Source organism: Notolepis coatsorum, assembly GCF_963971535.1.
Source record: "Notolepis coatsorum genome assembly, chromosome: 19".
Lineage (NCBI taxonomy): Eukaryota > Metazoa > Chordata > Actinopteri > Aulopiformes > Paralepididae > Notolepis > Notolepis coatsorum.
Genome location: NC_140183.1, coordinates 36684122 through 36709552, shown reverse-complemented (window position 1 = coordinate 36709552; position 25431 = coordinate 36684122). Strand labels below are relative to the sequence as shown.

The 25431-nt window shown below is 42.4% G+C and overlaps 2 protein-coding genes across 3 annotated transcripts in view; one reads left to right on the top strand and one right to left on the bottom strand.

Annotated features, from left to right (window-relative positions):
* Positions 1-110: 110 nt before the first annotated feature.
* ensab (endosulfine alpha b) lies at positions 111-24644 on the bottom strand. The gene is made up of 3 exons (XM_084335659.1): positions 24466-24644; positions 4481-4603; positions 111-800 (listed from the first exon to the last, which is right to left on the bottom strand). Exons 1-3 carry the CDS (start codon positions 24520-24522, stop codon positions 630-632), a joined length of 351 nt encoding a protein of 116 aa, XP_084191785.1. The 5' UTR covers positions 24523-24644; the 3' UTR covers positions 111-629.
* Positions 24645-25255: 611 nt separating this feature from the next.
* hormad1 (HORMA domain containing 1) overlaps positions 25256-25431 on the top strand; it is a 66439-nt gene continuing 66263 nt past the window's right edge. For both annotated transcript variants that reach the window (XM_084336130.1, XM_084336129.1), the window contains exon 1: positions 25256-25348. The gene's annotated coding sequence lies outside the window, so the exon portion shown is untranslated. The remainder of the gene's footprint in view (positions 25349-25431) is intronic.

The window sequence follows — 25431 nt, the reverse complement described above, 5'->3', positions numbered from 1 at the left end:
CATGGTGAACACTTCCCTAGGACAGGTAGCCACACCTCACAGATTTGGTATGCAAGCAATTATTCACAAACATCTAACCCCCCCCCCCCCCCCCCCACAAATGTCAACGAAGGCGTGTGATCATGGTTCCTAACTTCCTCGTGTGACATTACGGTATTTTGGTTGTCAATCAGGATGCAAAAAAAAAAACATACTGTACATAATACAAAGTGCATTAACTCAACCCAATCCAACCCCCGACACTGATGACACACAATGCCGATGCCACCGTGACACGGCTCAGAACACCGACAACCCAGACATGAGGAGGGCGGCAGAACAGAGTGAGCAGGAGTGGGGGTAGAGCTGTGTGTGTTATGTAAGTGTGTGTGTGGTGAGATGGTGGAGAACGTGGCAGCCACACAAAAGCCACCCAAACACCATCCCCAACCCACAAGCAAAGAAAGGGAGTTGACATTTGACAACTGTACCCTATATGTTAAACCAAGTGATGCTTGGAGATGATAAACAGGGAGAGGGTGTGTGTGTGTATTTTTGTGTGTGTGCGGGGGGATGAGGAGGGACGTTCGTTGGGTGCCCCACGGAGTGGGGGTGGTGGGTGCGGTTGTAGCAGTGCCGGTGGATGGAAGCTAGCCGGCTAGTTTGCTGGTGACCAAGGAGGATTTCCGCTGGGGCAGGTCCTGTGGCGTGGGGATGTGGTCCCCGGTCACCAGGTTCTTGTCGGGTCCTGCCACAGGCAGCTGCTTGTTCTTCATTTTGGCCTTGGCCATGTTGTAGTCGCCCGAGTCAAAGTACTTTTGCTGTGTTGGGAATAAGACGACAGAAACTCAGTCTCTACATCTAAAGCAGGAGTGTTGCCCATTATAATGTAGATTTGACAACGTCACAACACTCAACAAAAGCCTAAAAACGGTCAATATCAATATTTGGGAAGGGACAATAGCCAGTTACACCAATATATATATATATATATATATATATATATATAACCAATATATCTCAGTAACAAGGACACAATAGTGTCATAGATGCAAAGCTCGTCTTTCACAAAGAGCGAGTGACTGAGCGCTAATGGCATAGCCGGTCATAGTCGCTTTGCATACAAAACAATAGTCATGACACCTTAATAATTGTAAAGTACAATTCAAGTAATAATTGTTATTACTATAGCTACGGTGATTGCTGATGACAAACATTCAGCAATACAGATCATGATCAAGTCATTTTATGTTGCATAGCTACAAGTTGGAGTGTCTTTTGCATCTTCTTCTGGCCCTGATGAGAGCACAGCCCGTAGGCTTAGCTTTGAGTTGGAGTGTATTAGAAACAAGTTATAAATAAAGTAAATAAATAATTTGCGAAGAGGCCATGGTCACCCACCCCTTTCTGTAGTCTCTAAGAGGCCATGGTCACCCACCCCTTTCTGTAGTCTCTAAGAGGCCATGGTCACCCACCCCTTTCTGTAGTCTCTACGAGGCCATGGTCACCTACTCCTTTCTGTATGTAGTCTCTAAGAGGCCATGGTCACCCACCCCTTTCTGTAGTCTCTACGAGGCCATGGTCACAAACCCGGTATTCGGTTCCATTCCGTTTAGTTCTAGCCCGTTCCGAGATCTGATGCAAACTCCCCCCCCCCCTCTCCCCCCTCTAGTTTGCGTACACACTGCAGTCTTGTTTCGTTCCGGGTTCTGTTTACGGTTTGCCTTTTGAGCGTTTACGCTTGCCGTAGGCGATGATGTCACGTTCGAAAATGTAAACACAGGAAGTGTTAACATGGCGCTGGAGACTGGATGCTGATATAAAATGAATAAATAAGCAATAAATATGAAGTTATATTTGAACCTCTGTTGTCAAGCCTTGTCAATATAACCCACCCCATTTTATCACGAATGGATGGTGTTTTAGAGTTCGCTTTTGAGCGTTTCCCAGGGCTAACGCTAAGCTAACGGCTAACGGTAGTTAGCTTAGCCTAGTCTAGTATAGCCTGTAGCACTTTTTCTTTTCAGCAAAGAACGTGCAATAAATACATTCACTGTGTGTTCTGCCTCTTTTCTCACGAATGGAACTCTGTTGTAGAGTCCGCTTTTGAGCGTTTTGCAGGGTTAACGTTAACGCTAAGCTAACGGCTAACGCTAGTTAGCTTAGCCTGTCCAGCAGCTAACATTATCCCATCGTTCGTGGCAATTATATTACATGTCATTGATCTACTGGTCGACCACGGCCGACTGGTTGAGCACCACTGGTCTAATAGAAATAAATGCATTCAAACAAGAAACTAATTTATAGAAAATAGCATGGCAAACAAAAATTGCCAGGCCTAATGCGAGCCAGGGAAGTGCTGTGCGTTTGTAACGTGGCTTCATGTTTTCATCCACTTGTTTTTGGTTGAGGTCTGAACTCTCAAATTGCCCATAAATATCGTTTTTGTGGGTATTCTCCAGTTGTTGCCGTGTGGTGTTATCTGCCCAAAATTCAAGCAAGCATGACAGTAACGACGTTGTGTGTGTCACGCCCCAGGGTTTGAAATTAACGGGGGCTTGGGGCATAATGCCCTTGAAAATGGACAAAATGCCCTCGAAAATCAGTTAAGGGGGGCACAAAATGCCCCAGACAGTTTACTAATTATATATATATATTTATCCGGTAATGACGCGTCTGTGTATCGTACGGTTCAGATGACGCGCAAATAAAAAAAAATCATTTGGCGGAGGTGAGCACTGGCTGCTGCAGCAGCACTGCAGCTGAGCCAGGTGCTAGTCAGTTTGTGTACAAATGGCAAGCACAATCTAAATCAATCTTCATTACGACTTTAAAAACATAGCCATTAACATTACATAGGCATACACACATCTTGCCATAGCGTTAGCAGTTTGTACAATACAACGCACGTTTTAACTATGGTAGCACTAGCCCCAGCTAATACAGTCAATGAAATGTTATCGTAGCTACAAGCTAGCAGAGGAGGGAATGAGAGTCTGAGAGGCGGGGTGTTTAAAGACAATGATAGGCGTTTATTCAACATCCAAGAAGGCTAACATACAACTGTGTTTTACTAACTCCAACCGGGACTATTGCCGCTTTCCCACTGCATGTTGATGTTATGAACTCCTCCTAACGTGACCGGAGCTGAAGGTGCCACACGCTAAAATGTCCGTGGGGACCCGGCGCCAACCCATAGATAGTTCCAACTCAACGAATTACGTAATCCACCACAGTTGCACTCAATATTTAAATAATGTTAGTCTAAATAAATGTAGATACATAATAATTTCAAGCAGAAAACTAATCTTTCCATTAAGAACCGACAATCAGGGAATTTAAACATGGTTGACATTGTTTTTTTGTGTTTATATTATAGAAAGGAAAGTCTAGTGCTGGCTGAGCATATTGTTTGTTTGCACTAAGTTAATACTTTGACAAATGTAGCCTATATTTTTCAGTCAGTTCGGTCTTTGTGTGCCAAACATTATTTAAGGCTGTAAACACTAACACTGTAAACCTTTTTATATATATATATATATATATATATATATATATATATATATATATATATAAATGAGAAGCATGTTTAGATTTGAGTGTTATTTTTTTTTAATAAAAATTAACGTATATCGAACCGAACCTAAAACTGTGACCCCCAAAACCGTGATACGAACCGAACCGTCCATTTTGTGAACCGTCCCACACCTACCGTTTATCATAAAAATTCAGTGCCCCTGAAATACAAAAAAGCCCCCGAAAATCAATTAAGGGGGGCAAAAAAAGCCCTTGAAATTTTTTTTCAATTTCTAACCCTGTCACGCCCCCCCGCACCCGCACGGCCCGATTCCGAGACCACCTAATCCAACTGGTCCCGTTCAGCGGGGGGTAAAACGAATCAGCGCCGTTTCGCATCCCAAAGGGGGTGAGTGAGAACACTCCCCCCCGTTCCCGGGAGCAGTGATTCGATCCCAAAACGTGAGTGAGAAAGGCCCCTAAGAGGCCATGGTCACCCATCCCTTTCTGTAGTCTCTACGAGGCCATGGTCACCTACTCCTTTCTGTAGTCTCTAAGAGGCCATGGTCACCCACCCCTTTCTGTAGTCTCTACGAGGCCATGGTCAACTACTCCTTTCTGTAGTCTCTAAGAGGCCATGGTCACCTACTCCTTTCTGTAGTCTCTAAGAGGCCCTCGTCGTCACCCACCCCTTTCTGTAGTCTCTAAGAGGCCATGGTCACCTACTCCTTTCTGTAGTCTCTACGAGGCCATGGTCACCTACTCCTTTCTGTAGTCTCTATGAGGCCATGGTCACCCACCCCTTTCTGTAGTCTCTACGAGGCCATGGTCACCTACTCCTTTCTGTACTCTCTAAGAGGCCATGGTCACCCACCCCTTTCTGTAGTCTCTAAGAGGCCATGGTCACCCACCCCTTTCTGTAGTCTCTAAGAGGCCATGGTCACCCACCCCTTTCTGTAGTCTCTAAGAGGCCATGGTCACCTACTCCTTTCTGTAGTCTCTTCATGAGGAAGTCAGAGCCTCCCGGCTTCTGGCCCAGGCTGGGGTACTTGGCCTTCAGCTTGGCCTCCTCTGCCTTCACTGGGTTAGCATTCTTCTCCTGAGAGTCCTGGAGAGATGGGGGGGGGGGGGGATTATTTGAATTCAAATCATTTTGCAAATTGTAGACAGCTGACACTCGATTTTCAGTAATTATACAAATAGTGTATGGATACAAAAACACCAAGATGACAGAAGGACGTCTAATGAGGGGACTCAGGGGAGTATTTGACTAGCTAGCTGGTTGGTTAACAGGTGTGTAGAAGAAGCAAAGCAGGTCACAACAATATTTACAAAAGGCCAGGGGAGGAAACTAACTTTTTGGCTTACCAGCCAACTGGCGAGTAGATGATTTTTTTTACCAGCCAAGCTGATTTTTTTACCAGCCAAAAATAAATCGCTAATTGTGATAATTACTTCTTTGTATGTCTTCGTCTAAATTGATTTTCAATCATAGTAATAATCACACCGTGTCTCTACTCTTTAAAATATTTATTAGCATAAAACATTAATAAGTGTCTCTACTCTCCACAATATTAGCATACAACATGTATTAATCACACTGTCTCTACTCTTCAAAATATTAGTATATCAGATACAGTATTAACATGAAAGAGGGAACTATTCTGGACTGGGTTGGGCTGAACTTGGCAGTGAAAGATGCTGGGCGATATATTGAGTATACGCGATGTATCGCGGCTTGTTCTACGTGAGATGTAGTAAATTACTATATCGTGAACATCGAGTATATGTTGTCACGTCGCGGCTGATATGAGACTTGCTTCAGCGTTCCTCTCATTTCATTATAGACAGACCAGCGCGGACCTTCAATGACATGCAATTGGCTAACGTTAGCTGCTAAGTTAAACCATAATAAGCTAAGCTAACTAGCGTTAGCTCTTAGCTGCTAGCGTTAGCTCAAAGCGGACTCCACGACACTAGTTCCATTCGTGGGAAAAGGGGGTGGATTATATTGACGACGCTTGACAACAGAGGTTTAAAGATAACTTCATATTTATTGGTTATTCGTTTCTTGCATCCAGTTTCAATCTCCGTGTGTTCAACTTCCTGTGTTTAGATTTGAGTGTGACATCGCCTACGGCAGCTTATACGCTCAAAACGCAGCTTATACGCTCAAAGCGCACACGAGAGACACACACGGAGCACTGTGTACTGTGTAAACAGCAGCGTGTGTGAAATAACCAAGTCCCCTTCTCTCCCTCTTTTTTTTTGTTTGTTTTATTTTTTAAACAAACATATAAACAAACATGACAACACACGATAAGATATACAAGCATTATTAACAGTGCACAATGAAATCAACATATAGTTAAATGTCTTATACAGGATATACCCCCAATACCTGCTATCTAATACCCTACACACATATGCTCTACACCAGACCTGGGCATTGTACGGCCCGCGGGCCGGATACGGCCCGCGGGATGATTCTGACCGGCCCGCAAAAGATTACATGTTTTTATTTATTTTTTTTACTTTTTTCTTTTCATGTCAACGTTCACACGCACAATATACGCTTAGGAGACATGCTCAGAAGATGTTGGTTCTCTTTGGATCCACCTACATATGTGAACAGACATTCTCAGTCATGACGTTTACCAAGTCCAGGTACAGATCCTCTCTCACTGATGAACATCTGGCAGCTGTGCTTCGCATCTCCACCTCAGACATGCAACCTGACTTTGATGGACTTGTTAAAGCTCAACAGAGACTGGATTTATCACACTGAATGAAAAAAAAAGAACTGAAGAACACTAAAATGTGGAAATATAACAAGTGAAATGGGACACTTGATATATTTTTCTTTTTTTTGCACAGTTCTGAAAACATTAAATGTTTAATATAGGCATGTAAAGTAAAAAAGGCTACAAAACTGGGACACTTTTCTTTACACAGTTCAGTGACATGTCTTGTTTATTTTTTCTATAAGATGATGTGATGTCTTTAGAAAGCTAAGAAAATCCTTGTTTTAATAGTATATGAAACTCAAAATGCCCTTTGTTATTAATGTTTCACATTTTGTTTATCATTTTGGAAATCAATTATATTTGAATAAATGATATTTTTGAAAGCTAACCTCACCTTTTAATTGTCAAATAATAACATACACTCTTACCAGGGGTCAAAACAATGCCATTTACTGCTTTTTATATAGAAATAAAATGTATATTATGCATAATTGAGTTTGGAATTTTGGCCCGGCCCCCCAACATATTTTCAGTTGCTCATTCGGCCCCCCGGGAAAAATAATTGCCCACCCCTGCTCTACACACATATGCTCTAGCTCATACCCCCCCCTCCCGGACCCCCCATTGGATAATCCATCCATTATCCCTCGCTCCTAACCAGACACTACCATTATATGCTATCTTTTATTTTCTCCACCAATTCTAACCACATTGTCATTTTGGATTCATTGAGACCCAAAATTCTTGCTGTAGATATTTATTGATAAATCACATCGAGATATGTAATAATCCAGACCTTTCGGCAAATTTTTTCCAGTTGGAACCATTGTGATGCTATCAGCTTTTTAGCCACTGTGATACCCGATAAAACCAATCTCTTTAGCTGTGGATGTACTGCTTACTCAAAAACATCATTCAGCAGTAATACAGAGGGGTGTACAGGTATATTCAAAGTTAAGAGATTTGATAATTGCTGAGTCACCTCTTTCCAGAATATTTTAACTGGTGGGCAGTCCCAGTAGTACATGTGCATAAATGTCCCCTCGTCTCCATTTGTACATAAGGAGCATTTGGATTCTTGTTTAAGACTCATTTTTTTCAGTCTTATAGGAGTCAAGTATGTCCTGTGAATATAGTTAAGATTTATTTGTTGATGGTCCGGATTCCTTGATGTAAATCGAACATTTGCCCAGGCTTCTTGCCAATCAAAATCGCTTTCCAGGTCTGGTATATCCCTCCTCCAGACGGAGTCTAGGTGGAGGGTTTCATATGAGGACGTTAGTAATTGATGATAAAAATCTGAAACAAAACTTCTCGATGTCTCTTTCATAGAAAAATGTGTGGTATCTGTGGTGTTCAATTGGTATCTTTAATGGAACACCGTGAGACTTCAAACATAACAATAACTGTGTAAAAAAAATTTGTGGACTCGGTGAGATTAATTTTTTTGCGTATTTCTTCATAGCTACAGAAACCCCGTTTGTTAAAAACATCACCTAATGAGTGTATGCCTTGCTTTTCCCATATAGGGAATCTTATAGGTCGTTTTCCAATCAAGAGTGCATTGTTATTGAATAAGGGAGTATGATTATGCCATTTATGTGGATTAGAATGTTTTTTTTGTGTTTCACGCCATATCCGGATCGCATGAGTAATTATGGGGCCAAATTTCCGTTCGCATTGCTTAATTGATCATTTAGTGTATGCTATGTCCTTCAGTCTATGTGGGGCTACTATATTTTCTTCTAATTTTCTCCAGGATACTAATGCTTGGGGATCAAACCATGTTGTCAATGGTCTTAAAGTGTACGCCTTAAAATAGTGTAAAAAAAATCTGGAAATGCCATACCGTCTGCTTTGTTTCTCTGTGCGGTGGATCTTTTTATACGTGGTGGTTTGTTATTCCAAATAAATTTGTATGTGGAGGAGTGTAATTTTTTCCAGTAACCCTCTGGAGGGGGTAACGGTAGTGTAACTGAGGGGTTACAAAACCCTGACTGTATTAAAGATTGTGATAGATTAAACCACTGCTAGGTATGTACTTTAATTACTGGCCAGACAGTACATCGAATATAGATGGTGAACACTCACAAGAACACGGCATTGACAAAGAAATAGTATTTGAGGGTATTTTATTATTATGCAACATTAGGTTACAGAATGAGAATTAGGGTTGCGCTTGTATGGCGAAGAATATGCATAAAGTCAGTCAGTAGCATGAGTCACTGGGAATAGCAAGAATCCTACGATGGGTCTAAGCTGACGCCACCTGGTGTCTAATAGCAACTATAGAAGGCAACGCTGGTACCGCCTGGAGACACTGGGTTCCCTCCGGGTGTAAGGCCTAGAGGGTAGAGGAATGTTCGGATACTCAGTCTGATTCAATGAAGAATAAAGAGACTCCACGTACAGGAGTCGGTCCTTGTAAATCCAACGATCAGCAGCAAAGCAATAATTGTAATCCAAATGCTCGATAGCACTGATGACAGCCAGCCAGCCTCTGTCCACCAGGCCAGCCCGAGTGGTAATCCTCACGAGGTTGAATCCCAAACGATAGTGGAAATCAACGAGGCTCTTCTCCGGGTAACACGTTCCAAATCAATATAATCCAACCAGTATTGGTTCTGCAATCGCCGCCGCTGGTTCTCCTGTGCACATGTCCAATGCTACACACGAACCAACTGGGTTGCACGATATACAATAAATGAACGACTATTTACTTCACATTAAACTAGGTCGAACTTGACGTTACTGCATTAAACTCTGACACTTTACTTATTCTATTCGCACATGTTCTCAACGCACGGTTGCTCACTTCACTGTCACCGAACACACAGACTTTAGACGAACTTGTCACACTGCTTGCTTAGACGAACTGCTGCTGTGCGCACCTGCGCCGATATATATACTTAAGTGGCTTTCTAGTTCCAAACCTAACCACTTGCCCTGAATCAATACATTGCCAAGGGCATGTCCCGACTTGCCCCAAACTCGCCCCTTGCACCTGTCTGAGTGCGAGACTGCCTGGCGCCGCCGTCAGGGGGCACTTATCCATAAGGAAAGCGAATATTACTATGATTACACGCAGGCTTAAAAGGGATACAACGTGTATATATAAATAATATACAATGTATATAAAACAATAAATGTAGATTCTCAACTTTAATCTGGCCCTTCACAACAGGTAGCATTGAGCTGAAGAAGTTGATTCTAGGTAGTATGTCCATCTTAACTATTGATATCCGTGCCTGTACCGAGTTTTTAAGTTTTGACCACCTATCAAGGTCGTCTTTGATTTTGTTTTGGATTTTTATGTAATTGTGCTTCACCGTTTGTCTTATGGTGGGGAATATTTCCACTCCCAAGCATCTAAAGTGTTTTACCATAGGTATCTCTACTGGGAGGGTTATATTTTTTTTGCAGGGGCGTTAAGTGGAAGGAAAGCCGACTTCGGCCAATTTATCTTAAATCCCGATAAATCTCCAAAGTCCTCAATCAACTCAAGCAGATGAGGCAATGTGGTGTTGGGGTTTTGCATGAACAGTATTACGTCGTCCGCATATAAACTAATTTTATGTTGTGTGCCCTTGATTACGATTGGTTCTATGGATTGGGATTGTCTTATATATTGTGCTAAAGGCTCTAATGATAGATCGAATAGTCCGGGACTAAGAGGGCAACCCTGTCTAGAAGAGCTTGTATGCTAACAGTAGCTAGCCAGCTTAGCCTACATCACAATGATAATCACCAAGCTAACTTGTACACACTGTAGGGCTGGGCAATTAATCGAAACTGATATCGATTCATAGACCTATGCAATCTCATTTCTAAGTTATGACTATTTTCTTTTATTATTATTATTTTTTTTTTAACTTTTTAAATTATTTTATCTGGGTTAAACATGATTGTGGAACTCCCTCTGGTGTTGTGGTCGTGGTATTCACTGACCTTTGGGAAGTATTTCGACATGCACATTAGGGCTGGGTACCGAATTCGGTACTTTTGAGGTACCGAACCGAAACACGTCGGTACTACCAGAGACAAAAGCCACAGAGTGGGCAATCAAGAGACACTGGCTAAGTTGATTTGACACCCTCGGTCCGCGGCCGCCTCGGTGCATCTTTCTACTCTCTCCCCTGAGCTCTGAGCTCCGGTCGCGTCGCTGTCTTCTTCTGGTCGCAACGGTCTGACTTCCTGTGATAACGGTCTAATCTACACTGCTGCCACCTGTCGTCACGGAGGAGAATTGCACCCATTTTGTAAAAAAAAAAAAAATAATAATAAGTACATAATACGTACCAATCCGTGAGCCGTGAAGAGGCCGTGCAGAGGGTCGAAAAAACAGGAGAATCCCGGTAAAACCGTGAGAGTTGACAGCTATGGTACCGGTTCAAATGTGAAAGGTACCCATCCCTAATGCACATGGGTATCTTAGTGGTGTAGTGTATCTTGTAGACCAGGCCCATTGCAAGTTGCTGTACTCTGTCGTCTACTCTAAGCCATCCTAGGTTGTCAAAGTGGACAGGGGTGAGGTGGGTTTTAGGAGTAAGGTCAAGCAGTAGTCTGACCAGTTTGTTTTGTGATGTTTGTAATCTTGTTTTTAGTGCCTTTGAGGTGCTTTGGTACCATGAGGTGCAAGCATAGTCGTAGTACCCTTGAATGAGTGCTCCTCTTCAAGGTATTCTTGTTTACCAGAGAGGAGATCCGGTACAGGAATCTAGTTTGTTGGTTGACTTAGTTTTATTACATTGGATCCCATTTTGTCACAGGAAAGATTTGCCTCTATAGCAGGGGTCAGCAACCTTTTTGACATGGAGTGCCTGTTTGAAATATAGTTGTAACTAGGGCTGACCTTCGAAGCTTTTTTTGGCAATCGAAGCTTCGGGGCCGAGCTTCGATTTTAATTCGAAGCATTGAATTAATTTTTTAAAAAATTAAAAACATTTTTTTTTTTTTTTTTTTTTTTTAATCTTATGTTGTGGGACTTGTACAGCACTTTCATAAACGTTGTTGTTTTTAAATGTGCTCTATAAATAAAGTGGGTTGGATTAATTAATTAAGTAGCCCCTTTCGTGACTGAGCCAACAAGGTTTCACTCGGCTGTGTGATTTAATTCAAGGTGGATCGCTGTTGTCGTTTGAACAACTTCAGATTTCATGGGAACTACCAATCCCCCAAATCAAGAATGTTTAAGATGAATGAAGTAAGATTTTTATTATTTGAAATATGGCCTGTGTAGACTAAACTATGCACAGAATTATGTTAGTCTACAAGGTCCGGATTCTACATGGTCCGGCAATGTAGACCTTGTAGACTCCACTACAGACCAATTATCAGTGAATGTTCATGCATTTTTAAGAAGGGCAACTTCCACAGAAAAAAACAAAGAACTCACCAAAACATCTCAGTAGCACCTTATCTAAATTTTATTTCCTATTTTGTTTATTCATCCCAGTATCTTTCTTTCTTATGTGTGGAATTCTACAAGGCATGTAGGTGTATATGTATTTGAGGATGATATCCTTCAAACAGGCAATAGTGATGATATAATTTGGGCAGTGCTGAGCTGGGTTACTTTCCTCCAGTGTATTTGTCCCCCGGCCCCACCCAATGGCCCCATGCGCACACACATTTAGTCATTTAGCTGACGCTTTTATCCAAAGCGACTTAGAAGTTCTGTACGACAAGACAGCAAGAAGGGTACGACAAGACAGCAAGAAGGGTACAACTCTATCAGCTGAGTAACAATGTTTATCAAAGTGTTGCGTGTTACAGTGTAGGTTAGTTTCTTAGGAAAAGTGCATGACAGTAAGGTTAGTCACGGTTAGATATATATATATTTTTTTTAATCATTTCAGATAATGGTTGAAGAAGTGAGTCTTTAGTCGACGGCGAAAGATTGGACGGGATTCGGCTGTCCTAACTGGGATGGGTAGTTCTCACACACACACACAAATCGAAGTTAAAAAAAAAAATTAAAAAAAAAAATCATTTTTTTTCTTTCCCTTTTTTTTTTTAAACTTCGATTTTTTTTTTAATGTTCGAAGCTTGTGCCATCGAACAAAGCTTCGAAGCTTCGAAGTATTTAAGACAGCCCTAGTTGTAACTAGTGTGCCTCAACAATATTCCATGCATCGTAATTTTTTTTCTCTCATAATCAGGTATTTTTAATGATAATTTTTACATTACTACATCATTATTGTTATTGTTATTATTAACAATATTATTATGATGGTTGTATCAACCCTAAATCTGAGTCGGGGGGGGGGGGGGAATGCAATGCAGACAAACAGCTGCATACAGTGCGACCATTTCACTCACATTTGCCCATTCATTTTTGGACACATCACACACCATTGGTGTGTGTACTGTACGTGTGCTGTCATAGCTCCACCTACAGGCCTAATGGAGAACACCAGGATGTGAATGGAGGGTGAATGTGAGGTATATCGTGTAAATAAGTTTTGATTGATCGCAAGACTACACTGTAAAAAAAATATAATAATAAGTTACCAGAACTTTAAAATATTGAGTTCAGTTACTGTGCATTAAGGTTTTCAGTTTTTAATCCATAATAAGTTAACAGAAAAATAAGTACACAACCACATTATTTCAACCTAATAAAACTATGTTTATTGTCATTGTTTTAAGAACACAAGTTGACTTGGTAATACTCACATTTTGAGTAAAAAAATTGCTTTTAACATGTGCAATGTTCAATGAAATAGAAAAATAAATAATACAATTTGTTGATTAATCCCACTGGTCACAATGGTGACCGTAATAATGTTTGTTATACGGCTCTGCAAATGTTACTGAATGATAGCAATGTATTTCCAGCTAAATTGAAATAATAAACAAATAAAGGGTCTCAATTAAATATGTGGTAGTAAAAAGAACCTGTGGGAGGATTTCAACAAGATAAATGCGACAACAGTGCAAAATATTTCACTATAATATTTCAAAGCAAAAAAAAAAAAAAAAAAATTATATATATATTTTTTTATGCTGCCCCCTGTGCCTATGCAAATGCCCCCGGGTGCCTATGCAGGCACGCGTGCCTAGGGTTGCCTACCCCTGCTCTATAGGATGGAACCCAGGTAGGTAATTTCATCTTTCCTTTTAAGATAAGATAAGATATTCCTTTATTGATCCCCTTGGGGAAATTCAGGCATCATAGCAGCATGGGGGAAGGGGGGGGGGGTACAGGTAGTGAAAACAACACAAGCAGTGTAAACAAATAGGTCAATATAATTTACTATCTAACTAACTGAAATATACATTATTCATTATTCACAGTATCACAGTATCCACATAAGGTGCAGTATGCATAAGGTAGTGTTATAATTGTCCTACTTGGGTTCCTATTAGTTATAATAATAATTAGGACCTGCTCAGAGGTCATCAATCGGCACACATGCGATGCATGCATGCAATTCGTATCTGCGATTAACCCATCCCGTCGTCCTTCCCCCCCAAGAGCAGCCGGGAGCAGACAGGCGTCAACTTGAGGCGCGCCAGGGGACCAATCCAAGTGCTCCTGTCCGTCTTCGTCAAGGACGCCACAGCGTTAGCAATCTATTGTTGTGCATGTTTTTCCATTGGGTTTATCTTATCGGGGGGGGGGGGGGGGGGGAACCCTTGCGAGCACGGGGAGAACATGCAAACTCCACACAGAAAGGCCTGGGAGATACCCCACCTGGGTAACTGGCATCATGGAAACCTGGTCCCCAAGCGGGAATCGAACCCTGGACCTTCTTGCTGTGAGGCGACAGTGTTAACCACTACACCATAGGTCGATGTCTGGCAGCAGTCGCTGCCCACTGTTGTGGGTGGCCATACCCACTGGTATGAAGTAGGCTTGGGCGGTATGACGGTATTAAGGTATACCAGGGTATTTAGAAATACCTACGGTATTGATTTTCAATACCGTCCGTCACCGTCAAAATCACAGATGCGCTTCAGTTTCTATAACAGTGAAACGGAGTTTTGAGTGTAGTGTACACACTGAGTGTAGTGCACACACGCGCCAGCAGAGGGCGAGACCGCTCTAGTGGAGCGAGTGGGTCACAACGGTGTTCACGTTTTACGGTAATGTTGCGACAGTGCTGTGAAAATACCGTAAAGCGTTGTGACGAGAGCAGTCTTGTTGTGGCGCACTCCGTCTCTTATTATATGTGAACTAAATTATTATATGTGAACTAAAGAGTACAAGGTTTACACAACAGGCCCCACCCGCCTTTTTATTGTATTTGTACCGTCCTGTACTATCCGCTGTCAGCTGTTTATCTCTCTCTGTGAGCTACTGAGCTTGAATAACTAGCGTTAGCTCACGTTAAGTAGCGTTAGCTCTGCGGCTAATCTTAGATTACCCTGAACTAAATCAATGACTAGGTTATAAAGCATTCGAGTAGTTTTCACTGCACATAGAAGTAGCCAAACAACGGGAGCATTTCGGGAGCATATGACCAAAACCCAGGCAATTTCTAGCCCTTAAGGAATCAAATAGTCTGCCATGGCTATAGGCTAGATGCTAACTCTAAAACGGTGCGGGCTTCTACCGGTGCGGGACTACCGTTCTGAGAGCTGACGATGATTTGTTTACTTGGTAACACGTAACCCCCCCCCGCGGATGAAAATGAAAGTCATACCGTCAAATACCGTGCACCGGGGTATTATAACATAAAGGTTTGCCGGTTTGAAAATAAGGATACCGCCCAAGCCTAGTATGAAGGACTGTCCGAGGCGGTTAGTTGAGTGTCGGGGGGTATGAGTCTGTGGCTTCCTTGTCACCTTCACCCAATAGCGGCACGGTGGTGTAGTGGTTAACACTGTCGCCTCACAGCAAGAAGGTCCAGGGTTCGAATCCCGCTTGGGGACCAGGTTTCCATGATGCCAGTTACCCAGGTGGGGTATCTCCCAGGCCTTTCTGTGTGGAGTTTGCATGTTCTCCCCGTGCTCGCAAGGGTTTCCCCCCCGATAAGATAAAACCCAATGGAAAAACATGCACAACAACAAGATCGCTAACGCTGTGGCGTCCTTGACGAAGACGGACAGGAGCACTTGGATTGGTCCCCTGGCGCGGCTCACGTGGCGCCTGTCTGCTCCCGGCTGCCCTTGGGGGGGAAGGACGACGGGATGGGTTAATCGCAGATACGCATTGTATGCATGGTTCGCATGTGTGCCAAATGGTGACCTCGGAGCAGGTCCTAAATTATTATTATTATTATTATTATTATAATATGTTTTGATCTGGTCAGGTGCGCTGTCACCTAAAATGTTTTGATCTGATCAGGTGCGCTGTCACCTAATATGTTTTGATCTGGTCAGGTGCGCTGTCACCTAATATGATTTCATCTGGTCAGGTGCGCTGTCACCTAATGTTAATATGTTTTCATCTGTGTCCACTGACCACTGACACACAGTGGGGGATGTTTTAAAAATATTATTTAATATATAATATAATATAATAATTTGTGCTTCACCTAAAGTGGATAGAAAACACAGTACTGTGCAAAAGTCTTAGGCACCCAATCGTTTTTATATAAATTGTCTTAGATGTAAATAAATTTTTTTTATTAGTGTGCCAGTAGACTACTCTTAGTACATTTTCATTTAATTATTTTTTAAAGCATCTTCATGGTTTAATAATGGAAACATATTTTGCAGTGACTTATTATAATCATCATATTGGCGTGACTGTATGCATCAAAGGGTTAAATCAAGCATTTTTAAGTGCTTTAGAGGAAATGTCAAAATATCGCAATATATATCGTGTATCGTGATATGGCCAAAAAATATCGTGATATCATTTAGAGGCCATATCGCCCAGCCCTAGGCTGGACTGGGTTGGGCTGGACTGGGCTGAGCAGTGAAAGAACCAAGCATTTCACTGTAATGTAATAGCTAAATAAAACAACTTGAACTTGACTTGTTACATTTGCACTCTGGTTGGATGCCAAACGTATTCTGGTTGTACTGTACTTGTGCTGTATGATGACAATACATTTGGAATCGAATCTCATGTCAACGCTAGGGGTTCAGCAGGTGTATTCTGAATGACAAGTATGACAACATCACCGTTGTGAAGGGAATATGGGCAGATTGCAGAATGATTTTTTTGTTTTGTTTACTAGTACTCGCCAGACTGGCGAGTGCTCTTCATGAATCACTTGCCAAACATACAAAATACTCGCATTTGGCGAGTAAAGTGGCCTAATTTCCTCCCCTGCTGAAAAGGCGCTGCACACCATCCTCACTTGCACATTAAAATAAATACATATTTAGGCTATTCTGCAACATTTCGTTCTATAGTGTTCACCAGGCATCCAGCTGTAGACCCAAAAAAGTTGCATGATTATCAAACACTGAGGGCTAGATCCACAAAGAATGGATTGCACGGTGCTAATTGCACCCTTACTTACAATTCATTATGAATTGAAAATGGGGGACCCTGATGTAAACAAGACAAAAGTATTTCTCTGGTCTGCATCCCCTTAACAAGTGTGTATTGAGCTGTACTTTATTGTACCCATTCTGCAATCTGTTAATAAAATGTTTCATTCAATCAATCACAGCGCAGGTGATTGATTGAATGAACATTTTATTAACAGATTGCAGAATGGGTACAATACAGTTGTGCGAAACATTCATGTGCACACAGGCCGAAACTGCCCTGCACAAAAAGTACAGAGATAGCATATGTACAGCATACATCATGTCCACAATCTTTATGTGGCAATTCAGGATGAATAGATGCGTTATATATATGTACATCATGTCCACAATATTTATGTGGAATTTCAGGATGAATAGAAACATTATATGCAGTCTGTAGAAAGCAATACTTGTGCCGTGTATAATTCATCTGTAAAATAAGATTAAAATATTTTGGCACGACTGCCGTTCATGCTGATCACATAATAAACTGTCCAAACAGGCTTTTCACATGTTACTCAGCTGAGCTAGAGTGTAGAGTGCTCAACAACCAGACAGGGACCATATCATTAGGTGTTGCTTGGACTACAAGAAGCTGGAGCAGCAGACCACACCATTATCAGCATGCAAGTTTGATGTGGGGGGGGGGGGGGGGGGGGGGGGTCTGGTCGGACAACACAGAGGCCCTCTACAGGAAGGGACAGAGCAGGCTGTTCTTCCTGAGGAGACTCAGATCAGTCAATGTTTGCAATAGCTGCAGTCATTCTACCAGTCTGTAGTGGCCAGCGTCCTCTTCCATGCTGTGGCATGCTGGGGGGGCTACATCAACAAACTGAACAAGCTGGTGAGGAAGGCTAGCTCCGTGGTGGGAGTCGAGCTGGTCAGACTAGAGGTGGTGGCAGAGAGGGGGATGAGAAGGAAGCTGGCCGCTATCCTGGAGAATCCCTCCCACCCCCTCTATGACGATCTAGTCAAGATGAGAAGCACGTTCAGTCAGACTCGTACACCCCCATTAGCATTTAGTTTTTTTTCAGACAATATATTAGATTAGATTTAGATTAGATATTGTAACTATTATTGTAGGGCAAATATAACTGAGAGGGCATACATGTATACCCTCACCTCACACCTTGTTGACCATTATGCACAGGGACCGAAACTAAAGCCCGCCGCCCGCCAGGGGCGGGCTGTTTTTACCTTTGGCGCATGACACTTAGAGGGCTGCCCGCCGTGTGGCGTGTAGACGTGTAGTTCATAACTTCATAACGATACTCTTGTGCGAGTACAGATTATAGCCGCTCGTCTTTTTTTTCTCCGCCGCGAGATCGTTAAAAAACTACAAGTCCCACATCGCACTAGGTCCAATCACAGTAGAGTGATGTGACTGGTTTGATGGTTTCATGAGAAAAAAAGCAAATGACCAATCGGAAGCTATCTGGCTTGTTTACTTCATCTCAGGGTTCGAAATTAACGGGGGCTTGGGGCATAATGCCCTTGAAAATGGATAAAATGCCCTCGAAAATCAGTTAAGGGGGGCACTTAATGCCCCCGACAGTTTACTAATTATATATATATATTTATCCGGTAATGGAGCGTCTGTGTATCGTATACGGTTCAGATGACGCGCAAATAAAAAAAATCATTTGGCGGAGCCGGTGTTCTGCACTGGCTGCAGCAGCAGCAGCAGCCAGGTGCTAGTCAGTTTGTGTAAAAATGGCACGCACAATATAAATCAATCTTCATTACGACTTTAAAAACATAGCCATTAACATTACATAGGCCTACACACATCTTGCCATAGCGTTAGCAGTTTGTACAATGTTTGTAGCTGTTAGCTAGCTAGCCCTTCACAACAACAGCTAACACCGTAGCTACTAGCTACTGTAGCAGAGGAGGAAATGGGAGTCTGAGAGGCGGGGTGTTTAAAGACAATGATAGGCGTTTATTCAACATCCAAGAAGGCTAACATACAACTGTGTTTTACTAACTCCAACCGGGACTATTGCCGCTTTCGCGCTGCTTGTTGACGTTATGAACCGCTCCTAACGTGACCGGAGCTGAAGGTGGCGGTGCCACACGCTAAAATGTCCGTGGGGACCCGGCGCCAACCCATAGATAGTTCCAACTCACCGAATTACGTAATCCACCACAGTTGCACTCAATATTTAAATAATGTTAGTCTAAATATATGTAGACAGAAACACAATAATTTCAAGCAGAAAACGAATCTTTCCATTAAGAACTGACAAGCAGGGAATTTAAACATGGTTGACATTGTTTTTGTGTGTTTATATTAATTAAAGAAAGGAAAGTCTAGTGCTGGCTGAGCATATTGTTTGTTTGCACTAAATTAATACTTTGACAAATGTAGCCTATATTTTTCAGTCAGTTCGGTCTTTGTGTGCCAAACATTATTTAAGGCTGTAAACACTGTAAACCTTTTATTTTATTTTTAATAAATGAGAAACATGTTTAGATTTGAGTGTTATAGAAAAAGAAAGCAATACGCTTGGACCAGCACTCACAGATTTTGGTATATTTAATGGCAGCCTGAAACAAACATGTTTCGGAACGATTATGTTCCGAAACATGTTTGTTTCAGGCTGCCATTAAATATACCAAAATCTGTGAGTGCTGGTCCAAGCGTATTGCTTTCTTTTTCTATTATACTCGACGGGATTTCAGCACCCAGTGTTATAATTTGTGAGCGCAGTCTATCTTGACTTTTAGATTTGAGTGTTAAATTTTTTTTAATAAAAATTAACGTATATCGAACTGAAAACCGTGACCCCAAATTCGTGATATGAACCAAACCGTCCATTTTGTGAACCGTCCCACCCCTACCGTTTATCATAAAAATTCAGTGCCCCCGAAATACAAAAAAAAGCCCCCGAAAATCTATTAAGGGGGGCAAAAAAAGCCCTTGAAAAAAAAATGTTAATTTCTAACCCTGCTTCATCTGCTCTAGTCTATATCGGACCTCCAAGAGCTAACGTTACTGTTTAAACAATGACCCAGTCAACTATTCACTTTTAGTTTAATACATGACGAGGCATTGTCTAACGGTATCTAGCTGGCTAGCTACTGATAGCTGCTGATATCAACAAATGCTCCAGCAATAGTCTACTCGAGTGCATAATACCTCCGGTCCCTCGTTAGCTAGCTTAGCTAGCTCACGTTGATCCATATGTCCCAGTAAACTAAATTGTCTTAACGTTATCTACCGGGCTAGCAGTAGCTACAGATAGCTCCTGATATCAATGTCTTATAACATTGATTGAATGCGTATTCTAGCTGAGGGCATGTTGAATGTGATTTGACAAAAGAACGGTAACGTTATAAATAGGTCCAGCTGCATCGCCGGAGAATCCTTGCATGCTGAATGTAGGGTCTAGCTGAATATAGGGTCTAGCTGCAGGGCCGGAGAATCCTTGCTGGAGCTGGAGGCTACTCAAGTATACACCAGCGTTTCCGTTAGAACATATTCGTGCCGGTCTGAGTGTCCTGCAAGATTTCTATCCCCGGACATATTCCTGAAATTCCGGTCAGAGTTTTAAACAGCAGTCTGTTATAATCACATTTTTATAAGCTAACGAATTCCGTTATATTGGACATTTGTATTAATTACATCAAGCGAAGAATGAGAAATTGATTTGCAGAATCAAATTACTATCTCTCGCCTCCCAAGTTAGTGCGATACGCTGATTCAGCATCAAGCTCCCGCCACGCAGGCTCGCACTGCAGCAGCTGTCACACGCACCCCCAAATGAATCTCGAGTCGACATCGCTTCACCTCGTTGTATCAGACACGTCACGCATATCATAATGTTCAACTTCACACACAGCAAACTGTAGTTGATCATCACATTGCCTCGTTTGCATGCAGAGAGCGAGAGGACGAGCCACATGCTCGTAATGCGTTTGTTGATTTCATTATAGCCTACATTTAGTTATAATCAATTATATGCATTACTATGTGACACGGCAGTCAACCAACAGTTGCATTATGATTAAAAAATGTCAACACTTACTCACCCCGTCTCGTTCTGCCTATCCGTTTTGTACCTGCGACTAGATCCCCATTGCATTGGAACAGGTGGACTTCTGCGAGGCTCGCAACGGTAGCAGCAGACTGGGGATGCTCTTTGTGGTTCAATAAAGTGTACTTTGTGTACGTTCAATCAATGTTATCTCTCGTACATCATAGACGCTAGACTACTAGACTATAATGTCGTACCTCACTCAGCCAGGAGAATTTAACTTTCCACTCGGGCCGCCGCCTGAACGCTCGACATTTGTTTATTTTCCGCGGGAGCATCGGCGGTCTCTGTGACTTCAGAAGACTCATCTTCGTTGTCAATGTCATTATTATTAGACCTGCTTGTGCTTGGTTTCATGAAATATTTGTTAAGTTTAGCTTGTTTGGCCATCTCTCTCTCTCGCTCGTATAGCTGTTTGTCGTTATTATGGTGGCCAGACAGGCTCAAAAAAAGAAAAAAAAAGATTCACATCCGAGCGGCGCCATCCGCGCTTTATTAGAGCGAAGCACAATGAAACAAATGTAATGATTGTTTCGTTCATCGCATAGGTTATTTAATTTTAGCCTATTTTAATACAATTCAAATAATAAAATTGTGCTTAGAGGAATTATTTCCACCGGACATTATGACCGGAGATATTTAAATATTCGGACTTCAACATATTTTGCCAGTCAAATACCGGTAATTACCGGCTAACGGAAACGCTGGTATACACACAGACAGTGGAGCTGTTTGCAGATAGCAAGCATTTTGACTTATTGCGTGGTGGCGATGTCTCGCAGATAATACAACTACAAGTATGATTATATAATATATATTTTATTTAAAAAAAAAAATTTATATAAAATATATATATATATTTTTTTTTAATCAAAAAAAATTTGGCAGGTAAGAAATATGCTTGGCGGGTAGACTCTTCCCATCTACCCGCCACTGGCCGGTGAGTCAAAAAGTTAATTTTGCTCCCTGATTATGCACATGTCCAGAGTTAATTATGTTATATTAAGCATATTGATTAGTTATATTGGTTACACTGCTTTTTACTACCTGTACCTCCCCTCCCCCATGCTGCTATGATGCCTGAATTTCCCCAAGGGGATCAATAAAGGAATATCTTATCTTCTTAACAGGTATAGCTTAATAATGGTGTGCTATTTTGTATGTGCAACTGAACACAGTTTATTATGTCTATAGTCTAAACGTACTGCTTGGTCATTTCTTAAGACTTACTGTAAGAGAAGTGGGAGCAAACTGCACCTTACATTGAGGCTTATTGCGTCTGATTCAAATGATTTCCCCCCAACCAAGCCGACTGCCAATTGTGTGCTCCATATAGGCTAAGCAAACTCCCGAGTTGTGAAGTGGTCTAAAAATTCACTTCTGGGAGTTAGTGTCTTCAGGATAGTATGGGTCACAGGCTGACTGAGTGCTTCTTCTATAGAGCCTCTTGCTGCAAATAAACAACCCGCTCAGAAGACGAGACTTGAGATGACATGGGGGTTAAGCATGACTGGGAAATATAGTTTCACACTAAATGCCAGATCACAAGCTCCTGGGCGCCGTGCTGTTCAGCAAATGTCGACAAAACAAATGTAGCTTTATGTTGAAGTGTAAGACTATATTACATAAGATCATTTATATAGGGGAGCTCCAGTAGCTCACCACGTACCGCGAGTGCTATTTCAGCGCCGTGGACAACCGCGCTCGCGCGGATCTGGGGCTGAGCGCGTTCGAATCCCGGACGGCAGCCGTGCCTTTCCCAGAGTGTCTTTCCCCCCCATCTGAACCCTTCAGCCTGCTTCTGTCGGTCGAACTTGACCAAGTATGAATGCGAAGAAAAAGCGATAAACGCTAAAAGAACCAGGTGACTGGTCAAAGTAAAAAAAAAAAAAAAAAATATCATTTATATATTGGGAAAAATAATATGAGGACTTAAGAGTTCTGGAGTCTGGCAAAATGCTTAGCTTAGGTAACAAAAACTTGAGGCAGTGAGTCATAAGCTGCACAATGTGGTTGTGCTCATTCATGTTGTTGTTGCCACTGGTGGTAAATGACACCAACACTCGTCAAACTGGTCAGACCCATCTCCCTCTAGTCTCTGACAGACATGTAGATGGTTGAGGAGCCAGAAGTAGGTTAATATAGGACACGCCTTGTTTGTGTATTAAGAGTTCATTATGTATATGTATGCATGTTTGTGTCCATACTTGCGTACCACGAGCAACACAACTATTCCCAATGAAAACTGGTTGGAAACTGCACAAAGTACAGCAGCAGATATATACAGTACTCTGAAATACCAAGTTGGCCATCCCAGGCAGGACTCCTGAATACTTTCCACAACAAATTCGTGTTTCCGCGTCTCTGATTGGCCACGCGCGTTTCTGGTCATGTGACATGTGCGCCAATCGTGGGACCGCACGTTTTTGGATGGTTAAGCTTAGGCGCTCTTTCGAAGTTGGTTAAGGTTAGAGTTTGTCCTAGAGCATGGCGATAGAACGCCTGCCCTGATTCCAAACTCTAACCTTAACCAACTGCGAAAGAGTCGACTAAGCTTAACCAGTGATAAACTAGGCGTTCAGTTTACAGGCTGTTAGACCCGGAAATAGGCGCAGAACTTGCCGTCCCACGATTGGCGCACATGTCACATGACCAGAAACGCACGTGGCCAATCAGAGCGCAAAACTCGAACGCGGAAACACGAATTTGTTGTGGAAAGCATAGACGCAGGCAGGACAGGAAAACAATGTATTTGTTATGTATGCATGACCAGGGTTTAGTTTGTGGTGGGGTGTTAATTTTACTTCCCCATCTTGCCAGAGAGGATACTACTTCTATTGTGCAGAATGGGGCTCAGAATGCAAGTCCTGCTTGTGCATGGATAAAAAAAATTACTCAGAACACAGAAGCCAATGAACATATTCACACTGGAGGAAGGGGTGTGGGAGGGGGAGGGGGGGGGGGTACACAGAGTGTGCTGATTCACTTGGATCCATGACGAGACATTTATGAGCTGCTATATTCGGCCCCAAGCAGAGAAACTGCAGAGTGGACCATATACTTTCCACTCCCAGTAGACAGTTCTAAACTGTTCTGTACATTAACAAGCCATGACAGGTCCTTCATTTCACACACTTCTATGCTGGCCACTCAACCTTGAAGGTGTTCACTTGGCAAGGGAATCGCTATCTTATTGAGAGCACTTTACACTCCTTAGCCCCCCCAATGCAACACAGTCTCTAAGGGGATGTGCAGACATTCAAGTCGATGCATATTGAGCAATAGGTTTGTCAACACACTCCTAAACTCTTGACCTCTCAACCTAAACCAATTGATGTCGCTGGTTGCTGACGCATGAAAAAAGGCAACCTGAACATCTTTACTGTTGCGAGCTTGTGAACATGCGAAAGCACTGACACACTGCAGCTGTTGTCGGGATAGAGACCAGTGAGGCCCAGCCTGCTGTGGACTCCAATGACACTAGACAAATCAAGGGAGAAACTGTGATGCAGTTAGTAAACCACATGAGAGCAAACGCAGAATGACAAGCGATGTCCAATGTATTGACTGGCCTGCTAATATTGTCAAGCCTATTTCTGCTTCATAAAACCGTCACACTGTTTTGGTGCATCACTGAACATACTGCAAAACACTTCACTTGTGCTAGCTAACGTTAGCCACTTCTAGCTAGCATGCCCAGTAGCTAGTGACTAGCCAGCAACATCAAGACTGACATGAAAACCCACCTGTTTTTCGTCCTCGTAGTCCATCGGAGTGTCCGAATCCGGGGTTTCTGATGACATTATGCAACAAGTGTAATGGACAAGTAGTTGTCCCGTTTGCAGGAAAACCGCAAAAGGAACAAATGTGCGAAGTGCTGGTGCTGTAGCTGTGCTGCTAAACCGAATCCCCCTTTTATGAACACGACTGGTCCTCGACAAAAATGGCGAAAAGATTCGTGACGTCATCGCTAGGGATTTCCCATTTGTGATCGACATATACAGTAACCACTTGCCGAGCAGAGGCGGCTTGCATAACCCAGCGGCAGAGCCAGTAAACGCAGAGAGATTGTGATTGACAAGCATTTTGGCCAATAATGTTAGAGTAGGGCGGGAGACAGGCGACGCTGGGCTGCACTGCATCAACACACGAGAACAACACAAAATAACATGAAATCATACAAAAATATCCATTATTCTACAAATACAAACAAAGCTAGATTATCCAAATGCGTCAGCGTTCCTCCTTGCTATCATTCGTTTATGTTCAGCACATTCAGTCATTCATTCTCAGCCGTCTTGCCCTCCCCTGCGTGATTTTCTTCCGTAGCATATGTGTGCGAAGACGCTCTCTGATTGGCTAGTCGCGTACAGCGAAGACCCTCTCTGATTGGTGTAGCGCCGAATGGTCTCTTCCGCCTTGTACATATATATTAAACCAATCAGAGAGTCTTCGCTGTACACGGCTAGCCAATCAGAGAGCGTCTTCGCACACATAGCCTACGGGAAAAAATCACGCCCCGCCCCTTGTCGGTGACACAGGTGTGTTGATGCGTGTCAATCAACAGTCGGCGGGAACCATTTGGCCCAAAGACCAACTTCTTGCTGCCGAACCTTGTCGTCGATAAAGGTGTCTTGTTGTTACTCATTTTGTTGTAGTTCTGAACATCTAAATGATAAATCCATCTACAAGCTAGGTGACTTCAATGTGAG

Excerpts from the sequence above, each read along its gene's own strand:
- ensab (XM_084335659.1), bottom strand. The coding sequence starts at position 24,522 with ATGTCATCAGAAACCCCGGATTCGGACACTCCGATGGACTACGAGGAC. Across the intron at positions 4,604-24,465 it reads ACTACGAGGACGAAAAACAG|GACTCTCAGGAGAAGAATGC; the intron begins GTGGGTTTTCAT and ends CCATCTCTCCAG. Across the intron at positions 801-4,480 it reads TGAAGAGACTACAGAAAGGA|CAAAAGTACTTTGACTCGGG; the intron begins GTAGGTGACCAT and ends TTCCCAACACAG.